The sequence below is a fragment of the Hylobates moloch genome, unplaced genomic scaffold, assembly GCF_009828535.3.
Source record: "Hylobates moloch isolate HMO894 unplaced genomic scaffold, HMol_V3 SCAFFOLD_19, whole genome shotgun sequence".
Taxonomy (NCBI): domain Eukaryota; kingdom Metazoa; phylum Chordata; class Mammalia; order Primates; family Hylobatidae; genus Hylobates; species Hylobates moloch.
In genome coordinates, this window is record NW_026652294.1 from 59,094,638 (window position 1) to 59,110,196 (window position 15,559).

Below are 15,559 nucleotides of genomic sequence, written 5' to 3' on the forward strand. Positions count from 1 at the left end.
CCAAGAGGAGAAACAGATAGTCCAGACTGTCCGGGAGAGAGGCACACGCACCCGTGCCAGTGCCCCAAAAGCAGAGCCCTCAACTTCCTCAGCCACTGTGCCTGACCACAGCCTCAAAAAAGTTCAGTCGTGAAGACTGAGTAACCAATTTCAGCACCAAAAGGATTTGAATGCTTGCTTAGTCTCCTGTTGGGCAGAGGCTGTTTACCGGGATGGGCTACTAGAGATGTCTGAAACCCCAGAAAATTATATACTGACTGAATGTCCCTTATCCAAAGTGCTTGGAACCAGAAATGCTTGGATTTCAGGTATCAGACTTTGGAATATTTGCATTATACAGCATCCCTAATCCGAAAATCAGAAGTCTGAAATGCTCCAAGGAACATTTCCTTTGATTGTGACATAGGTGCTCAAAAAGTTTCAGGTTTTAGAGAATTTCTGATTTTTTATTTTTGGATTAGAGATACTCAACCTCTACATGGACGTTTTCCTACAGCTTTTATATTGCCAAAGAATTTTGGGGCCACTGCTTGTCCCCTCACCTCTGCCAGAAAAAAAAAAAGTCTAAAAACCCACCTAATGATACAGATAATGCTTATCCAGTCTTTCTTCTCTTATGATTTTTCTTTTTTGTGTGTGTTTTTTATTTTTTGTTTTTGTTTTTGAGACGGAGTCTCACTCTGTCGCCCAGGCTGGAGTGCAGTGGCGCTACCTCGGCTCACTGCAAGCTCCGCCTCCCGGGTTCATGCCATTCTCCTGCCTCAGCCTCCCGAGTAGCTGGGACTACAGGTGCCTGCCACCACGCCCGGCTAATTTTTTGTATTTTTAGTAGAGACGGGGTTTCACCGTATTAGCCAGGATGGTCTCAATCTCCTGACCTCGTGATCCGCCTATCTCAGCCTCCCAAAGTGCTGGGATTACAGGCGTGAGCCACCATGCCCGGCCCTGTTTTTTTTTTTTTGTTTTTTTTTTTGATAAAGGGTCTCACTCTTTGGCCCAGGCTGGAGCACAGTGGCATGATCTCTGCTCACTGCAACCTCTGCCTCCTAGGCTCAAGAAATCCTCCCACCTCGGCCTCCTGCGTAGCTGGGACTACAGGTGTGTATCACCACACCTGGCTAATTTTTGTAATTTTGGTAGAGACAGGGTTTTACCATGTTGCCCAGGCTGGTTTTGAACTCCTGAGCTCAAGCGATCCACCCACTTCAGCATCCCAAAGTGCCGGGATTACAGGCATGAGCCACTGTGCCCAGACTATTCTTCTAAATCTGATCTGTGAGTCCTTTAAGTTTAAAAAACTGCCACAGAAAATTAAAAGAAGTAGGTAAAAATTTTCCTGCTAATCATAAATTTATATGATTTTAAAATGTCACAATATCTTCCTTCCAGTGATTTGATGAAATCCAGCACAAATAAACTGTATTCTATATTTGAGATTTTTGGGTTTTTTTGTTTTTTTTTTTTGAGACAGAGTCTCGCTCTGTCACCCAGGCTGGAGGGCATTGGCGCAATCTTGACTCACTGCAACCACCGCCTCCCAGGTGAAAGTGATTCTCCTGCCTCAGCCTCCTGAGTAGCTGGGACTACAGGTGCGAGTGACCATGCCCAGCTAATTTTTGTACTTTTTTTAGTAGAGACGGGGTTTCGCAATGTTGGCCAGGTTGGTCTCGAACTCCTGACCTCAGGTGATCCACCCACCTTGCCCTCCCAAAGTGCTGGGATTACAAGCGTGAGCCACTGCACCAGATCTATATTTGAGATTTATATCTATATGACATGACTATAGAAGTTTTAGTAAAAATAAACTGTTCTTAGGTACTTTATGCTGGAAATATTTTCATGTGTTAATTTCACAGCTCTGAGAAGAAACCAACAAGGAACAACAATTATTTTACGCATTTTTAATAACAATGGTACCCAATTCATTAACAAATGAATTTAGGCAATGTGCTTTGCTCTACAATCCATCAGATACATTTTCACTGCAGATAGTTCAGAAATCATTTTGGAAATAGACACAAACATGTACATATTCATTTGCTGAAAATGCCACTTACAGCTTTAATATCAAATATAGTTATCATAGTTCACGGAAAAAGTATAAAGTGCAAAAGCTCCACTTCAATAGGCCTTAAGTCACTCCCAAAGCAATGAGGATTAAATTTTACCACAGCCAGTGGGCATGCCGCCCTTATATAGGACACCTACATAAGGTATAAAACAAGGTATATATCTGAAAATACTATATTGCTCTGATTACATATTGTGATTATAAAATAGTTTTAAATCTGGTTTAACATACAGAGAAAGATACAATTCAAACAATTAGTCCTATAAAGTAGGGGTCATTTTTTTTTTAAGTTTGCAGGGGAATTATGTCTATAAAATCCATTGAGAATCCCAATCTGGCCCAAGACTTCTCTTTGGCCAGCTGGAATAACAGCACCTAGGCAAAGCCTTGGCTATGAAAGCTTTCAGATTAATTTCAGTGTAAAAGGAACTAGGAGAGCGGCCCTGACCGGGTGAGATTCAGCATCCACCTGTCCCTCAGAGATGGTTCCATGTTCGCCCCAAGGGATATAGAGCCAGAAAGGCTCAAATCCCAGTCCTGGGGGCTCATGGAAGCATGATGAACTGGTGAGAGAAGTTTTACACACCTGAGAGATCCAGTAAGTGGAATAGGTGGTCGTATTTTTACAAAGCCTTGTGTTTGATGACCATCAAGCTTTGTCCCTCAACAGAACATCTTTGATCTATAATTAATGTTTTAGGCACTCTTCACTGGACAGGCATAGAGTTCCCCAAAAATGCAGCCCATCCCCAAATGGATTCAGACATCTCATCTCCACACACCTTAAATGTGTTCACGGAAGGACTTGATTTATAATGATGTAATCATAAAGGGAAGAAAATATTACTTTTTCTAATAATCAACAACTAAACACTGTAAAACATGAATCACTGACTGAAATCATCACTCAGAAACATGGATGGTTTTTTATAGCCTAACTCCAGTTTCTGCTGGGTATTGATCTTGGGCAAATTCTGACCAGGACAAAATCTGATTAGCCATGCCAAGTAACCACAACGATGACCTAACTCCTAAGTGTCAGCCCCACTGAAGGGAGGGAGATTCTTGACTGCCCATCAATTAATGAAATAAACTATTCATTTTTTACAATCTGAACATACCAAAATCTGTAAAGTCACATATTTAACAGCTATTTACGATGATTCAGCAAGCCAAATGCAGAGGCACATCAAAAAGTAGAATTACGTTCATTACTTTTTGGGGCCCATTCATGTCAGGCTTGATTGAAACGGTAGACTCAGTAGTCAGTCTCAGAATCCAATGATCAGCATTCAAGCCTATAGCTAACTCTAGTGTATTCCAAACCCACACTTCATGAAAAAATATACAACTGGCATTTACATGCCATTCAAGCTACAGGATAAATGTCAACTCTGAAAGACATCATTTATTTACAACTATATTGGGGGAAAAAAGAGGGGACTAAACCAAAATATTAACAAGGATTATACCTGGGCAATAGAAATACGGGTTACTTTTTTTGTCTTTGACTTTTCTGTAGTTTCCCAATTTTCTTTAAAGAGTTTGTAGTGCTTTTACATAAATGAGTGATGCCATAAACCCAACTTAAAATAAGATGGCTATATTTCTACTCTCTTGGTTTACATCCCATGCTGGCAAGCTAGAGTGATTTCTGTTCAAAAGTGAAGTTATGTTTTGTCCTCCTCAAATATACTCCATTCCACATTTCTTTCTCAGCTCATCTCTTTAAAACCAGTTTCTAGAAGCACATTCTGCTTCTCATGTAAAAAAAAAAAAAAAAAAAAAAAAAAGCTGGGCTTAAAATATACACCAAACCCCCTACCTTGGAGCATTTATACCATAAAGTAGATAAGACCAGAATCCATGCCTGATAAGGTCAATCTAAAATAAGAATGATCTGATATTTGCCTTTAAAAAATTCTAGACTTGAATCCCAAAGGACTTAACAGCAGTTCTGTTCCATCAACCACCTAGGTCTCAAAGAGGTACATTAGAAGTTCCACGAATATTTAATTCAAAGATCATTTTAAAAATATTTTTTAGGCCAGGCGTGATGGCTCATGCCTATACCCAGCACTTTGGGAGGCCGAGGTGGGTGGATCTCTTGAGCCCGGAAGTTTGAGACCAGCCTGGGCAACGTGGTGAAACCCCACCTCTATGAAAAAATACAAAAATTAGCTGGGAGTGGAGGCATGCAGCAGTAGTCCCAGCTCCTGGGGAGGCTGAGGTGGGAGGATCGCTTGAGCCTGGGAGACAGAGGCTACAGTGAGTCATGATTGCACCACTGCACTCCAGCCTGGGTGATAGAGCAAGACCCTGACTCAAAAGCAAAACACTCTCACTATATATATATAAAACTATAATAAAGGAACATATACATTCATTCAACACCTAATTTTTCTACCTTTGAAATTACCAATTTGTTAATCTGCATTTTCACCACCTCATATATTATTAAATGCCATAAATTTAACCTTAAATAAATTTAAGTTAATAAAATACAATTTACTTCACACACTGGGGTTCCACAAAGATTTCTTACTACAAACAGTGTTCTGCTCCTGAACAACCTATATAATTTGATAACCACAGATGTAGCATAAAGTCATTCATTTTTAAACTCTAAATTCAGTTGCTTATTGGGGTTTTCACCTTGGATCTTGTACAAATTCTAACTAGAGTAAGAGTTCCTGGATGTGTCAAAAATCATCACCTTCCCAACTCATACATATGTAGGACAGTGACATGACTCCTGCCCACAGAAGAACACACCTGTCCTGCCCTCTCCCAACAATGGAACGTTAACAAAGCAGGACACGCCTGAGTTAAAATGAGTATCCCTGAGGTTGATAATTCCCACCATGCACCTTGAAGACGGTTCTTGAATCTTTCATTTAGCCTGATGAAGAGAAGATTCATTGTGGCCAGTGTCACATCAGGTGAGAAAAATTCAGAAGGCAACAGATTTGTGCTGCTGCAACAGCAACCCAAACTAGCCCGTGAGTGCATAATTACTGCCAGCACTTGAGAACAGTGAGCCGTTGGATACTCTGGGAAACCCAGAAAGCACCTTCTACTGCAAGAGTGAAGAGCATGATGCCCACAGAAAACACAAGAGAAACAAGAAGTGAGACTCTTGAAGGTAATTTCCAGAATAGTAAAGCATACTGGAGGCTTCAAAGGAGAAAAAGTTTCCAAAAACTTCATGTTTGCTCCTAATTTTGAACCAGAACCCCCACCACAACTGTGAGGAGCCCTTTGGTAAACTTACGGAGGTCAAGTCTTAAAAATGGTGGTTCATGCCATAATTCTTCTTCTCTGTGGATTTGAGGCTGCTGAGCTGGGGTGGGAGGGGGAAGCAGAAGTGATGTCAGTATTTAAAAATTGTGCTCATCTTCAAGAATGGCCTAAAGTGGAGTGTAGGTTTTGGCAGAGAGGGTTTTACTCATTAGCTTCACGTTTATCTGAAGTCTCTCCATCTCTCCACAGAGGTAGTAGTAAAAGGATTCACAGATGCATGTAAAACCTGGGTTAGTTGAGAAACGCAAGTGAAAAACTAGCCTTTTTAGCCACAAGTCCTGTGTGTTTCATCTGTTTGGTTTTAAGGACAATTACCCTAAAGGAAAATCTCTGGCATCTTCCATCACAGAGTCAGAGGGTCTTGTCTGTCAGAGGGTCTGTCTGTCATCAGTAGAGTCCATTCCAAGGGCACCTGGGAATGGTGGGGTCTGGAGCAGGCCAGCTTTCTCCAGGAAGAGATGCATTGTACAGGGCTGGATCCCCCAAGGGACTGCTCTGCCATGGCCATTAAGGACGCAGCCCAACAAGTCACTGCATCTGGAAGTGATGCTGAGAAAGATGCATGTAGTGTCCCTAAGCCCTCCATTTTCCATCTTTGGGAAAGGAATAGACACTTTTTCCCTTGCACAGTGGAATCCTGGTGGTCCACAGACACATTAGTGAGAGCCCCAGCAAATAGATTTTTGAAAAGATAGCCCATACCCCAACTATTCGAACTCCCTTGGCTGTCTTCCTAGCAAAGGAAGCCCACTGCATGAGGGGTGATAAGCAGAGAAGCCAGCCACCACCTTGCCATCACGTGATCTTGACTGATGATTTCTTGTTGGCACACAGGAGGGACACATAGGGGACACCAATGAAGGCCCATTTCTCGCTGGGCCAGAACTTGATGACAGGGCCTTGCTCAGGAATCTCTGAGGCAGCATCAAAGTAGGCAAAGCATACACAGCCCAGGTAGGCAGCAAGGCAGATGAGGATGTGCCTGCAGAGGGAGACAAGAGGTGAGAACCTGATGAGCATGAAGACTCCGCTGCCCTGAGTTTAGCCTGCTCCTTCTTCCAGTCTAACCCACGCACCTTGCTGACTGTAGTTGCAGCCCAGGGGCCTCTTCTAATTAGGAAAGGATGAAGATTACCAACAATCCCTGAAATAGCGGGATGATAAATCTTCAGCAATTTGGGACCCATTTTAGAATGTTCTAAAATATTCCTGCTGGATAATAGGAACAAATGTGCAAATAAATGCCTTTGGGCTCAAACAAGAAGACTGAGGCCCAAGGATTTACAACAGAGATGCTAAGATAGAAGTAACTGAGTACATCTGATCGGAACCCACCTTCTCACTTTAACAACTGGTTACAGATATTTTATGTCCTTCATCGGGAATAATTTTATGTTGGTTAAACCACTTTTGCAGTTTAGTGGAAATTTTTAAAAAACTATCCTCACTGTACCTGTACAAAGTTTTAATTTAATATTAATCTTTATCAAACGATAGACCATTTAAAAGCATGTAATCCCCCTTTTTTTTTTTTTTTTAAGATGAAGTCTCACCCTGTCATCCAGGCTGGAGTGCAATGGTGCAATCTCGGCTCACTGCAACCTCTGCCTCCTGGGTTCAAGCAATTCTCCTGCCTCAGCCTCCCAAGTAGCTGGGATTACAGGCGCCCACCACCAGGCCCAGCTAGCTAATTTTTGTATTTTTAGTAGAGAGGGAGGGGTTTCACCACATTGGCCAGGCTGGTCTTGAACTCCTGACCTCAGGTGATCCACCTGCCTCCGCCTCCCAAAGTGCTGGGATTACAGTCGTGAGCCACTGCGCCCAGCCCAAAGACAGTATTTTTATAATCTTTGATGTTGGGGAGGAGGGGATCTTTTTTAAAATTACACAAAATCCAGAAATCCTAAAGAAAAGATGAACAGATGTGACAACATCGAAGTTTAAAACCAGTATGGCACAAAAATATTAACATACTGAAAGACAAATGGGAAACCGCAGGGGGGCAGGGAATATTTGTACCATATGACAAAGTTTAAATCCCTACATACAAAGAACACTAAAGAAATTAATCAGGGTCAGGGTGGGAAGTAGGTGAGAATGGTATGAACAAGATTGGCCTCGTGTTGATAGTTATGGAATCTGGGTGTTGCCTATATGGGGGCTCAATGTATTATTCTCTGTACTTGTGAAAATGTTGCAAATGTGCATGAGTGGCACGTAGTTATGTAGCTAGTAATGACTGTCTACTATGAGCCAAGTCTAGATGCTGAATATAAATTTTTTTTTTTTTTTTTTTTTTGGAGACGGAGTCTCACTCTGTTGCTCAGGCTAGAGTACAGTGGTGCAATCTCGGCTCACTGCAATCTCCGCCTCCCGGGTTCAAACGATTCTCCTGCCTCAACCTCCCAAAGAGCTGTGACTACAGGCACATGCCACCACATCCGGCTAATTTTTTGTATTTTTAGTAGAGACGGGGTTTCACCATGTTAGCCAGGATGGTCTCGATCTCCTGACTTTGTGATCCACCTGCCTTGGCCTCCCAAAGTGCTGGGATTACAGGCGTGAGCCACCACGCCCGGCTGATATAAACTTTTAAAAATAGAAACACTCAATAGACCAGACAAAGAAAATTAAAAGGGGAAATACACATCACAAATTTACATTTGAAAAGATGCCCAACAAAAATACTAATTTTTTAAAAAGACATAATAATAAAAACAAAATATAATTTTTCTCAATCAGGTTAATGGAGATTTAAGAGTTTCCAGTATATGTGAAAGTGTGGGTAAAAGACACTCTCTTACAGACTTCAGTAAACAGTGTTAATGGTACAGTTTCTCTGGATTTGGCAATATATATTATTAATTTAACATATGAAAATATTCAGAAACTCAAATCAATCTAGATGTTCATTATAAAGTGTTTGCAAAAGTGGAAAATTAGAAATAACCTCAATGTCCATTATCAGAGAGAAGTTGATTAAATTATAAAGCACCCATATTATGAAGTATTTATTAGACACAATAATGAAGATTATATATATGTATTGGTATGGAATGATGTCTGTATAGCATTAGATCTATGTAGTATAGATTTAAGTATTTGGTTAAAAAAAAAGTTTGGGCCAGGCTCAATGGCTCATGCCTGTAATCCCAGCACTTTGGGAGCCCAAGGCAGGTGGACTGCTTGAGCCCAGGAGTTTCTGACAAGCCTGGGCAACATGGCAAAAGCCCATCTCTAAAAAAAATTTCAAATAAATTAGCCTGGCGCAGTGGCATGCACCTGTAGTCCCAGCTCCCTGCAAGGGGTGAGGTGGGAGAATCACTTTCAGTCCAGGAGGCAGAGATTGCAGTGAGCCAAGATCACCCCACTGCACGCCAGCCTGAGCAACAGAGTGAGACTGTCTCAAAACAAAAAAGTTTGCATCATGTATAGAATGATGCTATTTTTTTTAAAAGTAGACATATATATGTGTGTGTGTGTGTGTACATATAAAATCTCGATAGATATACATCAGACTGTTAATAATTATGTTTCTTTGGGGGATAGAATTATGACAGCCATTCTTTCTATACTTCTATGTTGTTTAAATTTGTTATAAAAATATGTCATTTTATAATTGGAAAGAAAAGATGGTTCAACTTTGAAAAACAAAGCAGAAATATACCAAATTCAGAAACATATTAAGTTTGAGTCAAAATTATTACATAGTTTAAATTTCAAATTTGATTTAAATCATTAGTATGACAAGGGGACTTAGATAGATAAAAATGACCATCTTGAATGAGGTCATATTTACCTAGTGTATGCATTTCTCAAAATTCACAATATACACTTAAAATCTGTGCATTTTATTATCTGGAAATTATAATCCAACAAATATATAAAGTATATAAATTCACTAGTATTAGTTGAGTTTGAATCTAAAAAATATGAAGCAATGGATCCTAAGACTGTAAACTCCAACTTGTGCTGTTTGAATTTTGTCTTTTGCAAACACTCCTTGAAGTCCCCAAGTCTTAAATTTAGAGTAGGGTGGGTCTCATAGCAAATATACAAAAGTTCACATGAGCAAGGGAACTTAAGTGAATTCTATCAAATTGTGTATTTTTAGCCTATTTCTGGATAGAAGTCAACCTTTTTGCTGAATCTAGATCTAACAAAGTCTGTCCATTTCTTCACCACTAGAATTCCTCTCTGTGTTCCTTCTACCTATAGGGGATAACCTACAGCGGATTTCTCCTCCTTGTGATCTTTTGCAATCAGAAGTCCTGGAGGACAGAAAGGAAAGATCACTCTGGGTTTGAGGCTGAAGCAGTTCCTAGGAAGAAAGCCACTCCGACTTCCCCCAGCTTTCTCAGAATCGGATTCTGCATGTATTTTGTAACCCACTTTTTTTTTTTTTAACTTAGTGTATTCTGAGCATTCCAAAGTATAGATGCTCCAATGTGCTATTATTGAACTCCAAGGTCGTTTTCTACAGAAACAGGTGGGTGACATTAAACAATTCACTTTAGCTCTCTGGTCTTCTGTCCCCACTTATAGAAATAATGGAAGAGAATATCTCTAAACGGCCTCTGCGGCCCCTCCTTTCACTTGGTCACTCAGGCCCTAAAGGTGGGGTTCCTACTAAGGACCCTCCCAGCCCTCACATCACCTCTCCCCTCCCCCAACACCTAGCTAGAGCTCAGGTTACAGATTCAGTTCTCAAGCTCCTTTAGGCTTTAATAATGGAGTTAGAGGTAAGAGACTGCAGACCTAAGCATGACAATCAGGCCTTTTGTTCCGGCTAAGCCTGCTCCCTGGAGTCAATTCAGCTTTTTACAAAGTGTACTTTCAGTGGCTTCTGAACCATCTGACAGTCCACCTGAAGAGAGAAGCAGGCCAGCAACCCACAGGACACCTGTGCACCACTTGCAGGGTGAACAGAGCCCAACAGCAAGTGCAAACACACCTGTCCCCGGCCACCTCTCCATTAGCAGGGGCTTACCACACGCAGTGCAGGTAGGGGAAGTTGAAGGATGACAGCAGCTCGCAGAAAGCTCGGTCACTGATCCAGCAGAACAGGGCCAGGGTCCACCAGAGGCCTGAGAAGAGGCCCAGCTTAAACACACGCACGTTGTCACACCTGCACAGGGGTCCAGAGAGTCACTCACCGTCAGACCTTGCCTCCACCTCCTTGCCGGCCACCTTTCCTGTGTCTCCTTCGCTGGTTCCTCTCATGCCCACAACCCTATGACACTGAAGTTCTTACCCAACACACAGTCACTCCACAGTCTCATGGATGTAAATACCATACGTACACAGATGGCTCACAGACACCTTTCCCACCCAGGCTCCTCCCCTGACTCCAGACTCATACACCCAACTACATTTTTGTCATGAGCACCCTAATATGCATCTAAATTTAACAAGTCCATAACCTATTCTTCTCCCAATCCTTCTCCTTCTCACACAGCCCACATCCAGTCCATCAGCTCTCCCTTCAAAATATCTCAAACCTGACCTCTTTCCACCACCTCCATCTAGATCCATGCTACCGCCATCTCATCAGAGTCTCCTTCCACCCTTGCCCCTATAGCCAATTTAACAGCTTCCAGCATCTTCCTGTTTAACCAGGGGGAAAGCCAAAGTATTCACATCGGCCACAAGGCCCCGGATGCATGATCTGCCCTTTTCCCCTTCACCTCCTCTCGTGTGTACTCTTCCCTCTCACTTCCTGTACTCAAGCCACTGCAGGATTTGTGCTGTTCCGCAAATATCCCAAGCGTGTTCCTGCAAGACCACAGCACTCACTGTGCCCTCTTGCCTGGAATGCTCTTCCCTCACATACAAATCTTTGCTCAAATGTCACTCAGTAATTTTCCTGATGCTATTTTTAACAATTGCAACACCTGTCTCCACCTCCCAAGTGACTCTCCCTAAGGCCTCCTTCCCCCCTTTAATTTTCTCAGAGTGATTATAACCTCCCTGACACCTTCTGTGTTTCACTCATGTGTTTCCAGTGTGTGTTTAGCCACTGACATGGAAGCTGTTTACTGCTGTATCCCAGCACCTGGAAATGTGCCAGACACAGAAGGCACTCAACATGTGTTGAATGAAGGAATAAGTTCTTATTACACATTGGGACAAAATGGTTTTCTGAAACAAATCCTAACAGCTCAATGAAAATTTCAATTGCCATCTTCTTTCCTTGTTAAAGACTTGCTCATAAAGTGGGTGAGTTCTATCCCTGGGGACGAACGCCTGGGGGCAGCTGGTGGCTGAGGGTCCTTCTTCCCCGAGGGGACCATTCCTGAGTCAGTCAAGATCTCCTATGGGACCCAGAATACAACACGACATCTGCAATTGAGAAGAAGCTTAATTCCTCTTTGTTGAACCCACAGACAGGTGTTAAAAGCCTGACTGGCTAGTGCCCTTCCCAGCTGCCTTTCAGAAACATCAGCGAAAGCGTCAATAAAAGTGGGACAGGTTCAGAAAGACCTGCTCAAAAACAAACCAAAATACTCTTGTAGGAAGGCTAAATGCATCCCTTGAAAAGTTTTTAGAAAGAATAGAGGCCTATGACATGGGGAGACTTACATTCCCAGTTACTAAAACAAAGAGATAACAATTTCCATTTCTCGCTTCTGCTTACCACTCTCTACCTTGAATGCCTCGCCTTTGGGCTGGCTCCCTCTCAAAAAGAGCTCATCTCTCACCTTGACCCACCCTCTCCTTCTCTCTAGGGCTCAGCCTCCAGGCTTCTTCCCACACACAATGTCTCCCCTTAGTGCAAGCTTGTCCAAAGCCGTGGCCCACAGGCTGCGTGCCGACCAGGATGGTTTCAAATGAGGCCCAACATAAATTTGTAAACTTTCTTAAAACATTATGAGATTTTTTTTTTTTTTGCGACTTTCTTTTTTTTTTTTTTTTTTTTGCCTCATCAGCTATCATTAGTGTATTTTTTGTGTGGCCTAAGACAATTTTTCTTCCAATATGGCCCAGGGAAACCAAAAGAGCGGACACCCCTGCCTTAGCACATTCTATCAGGGCACCCTGCCATGTTCCTTCATAACTCTCATCACAAGTTGAAAGTATGAATTTATTATCTGTGTAACATCTGGTATTAAACTAGCCTACAGGCCGGGAGCAGTGGCTCACCCCTGTAATCCCAGCACTTTGGGAGGCCAAGGTGGGCGGATCACTTGAGGTCAGGAGTTGGAGACCAGCCTGGCCAATGTGGTGATATCCCATCTCTACCAAAAATACAAAAATTAGCCGGGGGTGGTGGCACGCGCCTGTAATCCCAGCTACTTGGGAGGCTGAGGCAGGAGAATCGCTTGAACCCAGGTTGCGGAGGTTGCAAAGAGCTGAGATCGCACCACTGCTCCAGCCTGAGCTTCAAGAGCGAGACTCCATCTCAAGAAACAAACAAACAAACAAACAAACTAGCCTAGAAGCCTAACAACCAGAGGAACTACCCATTTTATTCACTAATGTATACTCCATGCCTGGCAACTGTGCCAGGCACTGTTAAATGCTTCCTGAATTAATGGATAAAATTATGCATAAATGGACTCTAATTTGGTAATTTGTAATTTGGGCAGAACATTATTTTTAGATTATTTAAGATTATTGGCCAGGTGCAGTGGCTTATGCCTGTAATCCCAACACTTTCGGAGGCCAAGGCCAGGGGATCACAAGGTCAGGAGATCAAGACCATCCTGGCTAACAGAGTGGCCGGGCGCAGTGGCTCACACCTGTAATCCCAGCACTTTGGGAGGCTGAAGCAGGTGAATCACGAGGTCAGGAGATCGAGACCATCCTGGCTAACGTGGTGAAACCCCGTCTCTACTAAAAATACGAAAAAAATTAGCTGGGCGTGGTGGTGGGCGCCTGTAGTCCCAGCTACTCCAGAGGCTGAGGCAGGAGAATGGCGCGAACCCAGGGGGCGGAGCTTGCAGTGAGCCAAGATCACGCCATTGCACTCCAGCCTGGGCGACTGAGCAAGGCTCCGCCTCAAAAAATAAATAAATAAAATTAAAAATAAAAAAATAAAAATACAATAAATTAGCCGGGCATGATGGCATGCATCTGTAGTCCCAGCTACTCAGGAGGCTGAGGCAAGAGAATCGCTTGAACCCAGGAGGCGGAGGTTGCAGTGAGCCTAGATAGTGCCACTGCACTCCAGACTGGGTGACAGAGCGAGACCCCAACTCAAAAAAAAAAAGTATTTATTGGGCACCAAATTCCATGCTAGGCACCATAAAATACAAAATAAATAGGCCTCTTGCCTTGAATTTAAAAAATAAAATGAAAATAGGCAAGAACAAATATCAACAAATACATAGAAAATTAGTCTGGGATACGAGGATCCATGAACATCCAGTGAAATGAAACCTACAAAGTTTGACTTAAGGAACACACCAGGACAGAGAGCAACGTGTTGGAGATGTCCTGCATGGAGGGCATCGACCGAGAGGGAGGGGCCCGGCCGTTAGTCACTGCAAGCGCCAGGACAGGGCCGGCTTGGCATGTACGAGGCAGGAGGGAGGCTCTGTAGAGCCTGGTCTCTGGGCAGCCTGTTACCTTTCTCTGCTTCTAGAGGAAGCAGATCCTGCTAGAAGCTGCTGACCAGCCTTACTGGCACTCGGGGCTTGTCCAAAGCTGCGGTCCATTGGGTTTCACTCCCATTTCTCAGGGCTTTTATCAAAATATCAATGTGAAGTGAAAAAGGGGGGACAAAAATCATATGTACAGCAGGACCTTTTTCTACAATAGAAAAATCTGAGAGGAATGTCTACCATTTCTTCTCTTCTAGATCCTTGATTATATTCTCAAATTTTTCTTAACAATAAAATCACTCCTATAATCAGAAAAAGTATTTGTTTTAATATTATCAATGTATCTGAGTTACTCGGCAATGTACTTAACACCACCAATTTCAGTGTCAGGTCATGACCCAAAATCAGCATAAACTTTTGTTTTCTCATGGTCTAAGGGAGAGTTCAGAAAAGACAACGGAAATACTTCTCAGGAAGCTGGTTGAAAGAAATGACTAGAAACAAGCTTTAGGAATAAAGGCTAAAGAGAAAGAGAAAGCGAGAAAACAGTTCCTCCTCTATTTCCTCTGAGCAAACGAGCGTGCAGTGAGAAACATTCAGCTCAGACATAACATCATTGCAGGTGACAACCAGGGAAGATTCGGGAAAGAGGTCCAAGAGCAATAAGGGCATTCTTTTGTCTGGGTATTTTATCAAAGCAGGGAAACAACCATCTTTCCTTTTCCTGGCTGGGAACTGGTGTGGTAAGTGACACAGCAGTGAACAAAGAGACCCCGTCCCTGCCTATGTGGAGTCGATGTCCAGCAGAGGGGACAGACACCAAACAAAACAATATAAATAATCTAATTACAATCAGGACGGGTGCCATAAAGGAGAAGTTCAGGGTCCTGGAACAGCATATAAATAGTTCAGCCCAAACTGAAGGATGAGTAGAAGTTAGCCAAGCAAGAGGGCCAGAAAAAGGGATGGCATAAATAAGGAAGGGCCTGGGGCTGGCATGTGCAGGGTCCACGGAAGACACAGAAGGTCAGAGTGGCTGAGGATGGAAGGCAGAGGAGCTTCTTGTGGGAGTGATCAGCTCACAGGGGAAGGCTGGAGCATGTCAAGGGTTTGGAACTTTATCTTCTTTGCAACATCGACCAGTACAAAAATGACTGTGCTCCGGGCTGGGCATGTGGCTCATGCCTGCAATCTCAGCACTTTGGGAGGCCAAGGAGGGCAGATCATGAGGTCGGCAGATCGAGACCATCCTGGCTAACATGGTGAAACCCTGTCTCTACTAAAAATACAAAAAAGTAGCCGGGCATGGTGGCGAGTGCCTGTGTTCCCAGCTACTTGGGAAGCTGAGGCAGGAGAATCGCTTGAACCCAGGAGGCGGAGGTTGCAGTGAGCTGAGATCATGCCACTGCACTCCAGCCTGGGTGACAGAGTAGGACTCCGTCTCAAAAAAAAAGAAAAAGAAAAAGAAAAATGTGCTCAAATGGCATGTTTGGGGAAGGAAGAGGATGCCAGGTTTCAGGCTTGAGTAACTGGGCAAATGGTGCTCCCCTTTTCTGCAACTAGAAATATGATGAAGAGAATCAGAGCTAGAAAAGGCAGATCAGGAATGTGGGTTTGGACAAGCTGAATTTGAGATGCC

At 43.1% G+C, this 15,559-nt stretch overlaps 1 protein-coding gene across 16 annotated transcripts in view; it reads right to left on the minus strand.

The window, feature by feature from the left end:
- The window catches only part of ACER2 (alkaline ceramidase 2), a 125,443-nt gene that overhangs the window by 36,357 nt on the left and 73,527 nt on the right, over positions 1 to 15,559 (minus strand). For 4 of the 16 annotated variants that reach the window (XM_058431050.1, XM_058431049.1, XM_032138653.2 and 1 more), the window contains exons 5-6: positions 10,365 to 10,502; positions 5,356 to 6,356 (exon numbers count right to left, since the gene is read on the minus strand). In XM_058431050.1, the coding sequence (XP_058287033.1) occupies positions 6,170 to 6,356; positions 10,365 to 10,502 (325 nt within the window). In that variant the 3' untranslated portion in view covers positions 5,356 to 6,169. Of the gene's footprint in view, positions 1 to 1,903; positions 6,357 to 10,364; positions 10,503 to 15,559 lie in introns of those variants that run through there. The other 12 variants (XR_009210970.1, XM_058431043.1, XR_009210971.1 and 9 more) reach the window with 9 other exon arrangements.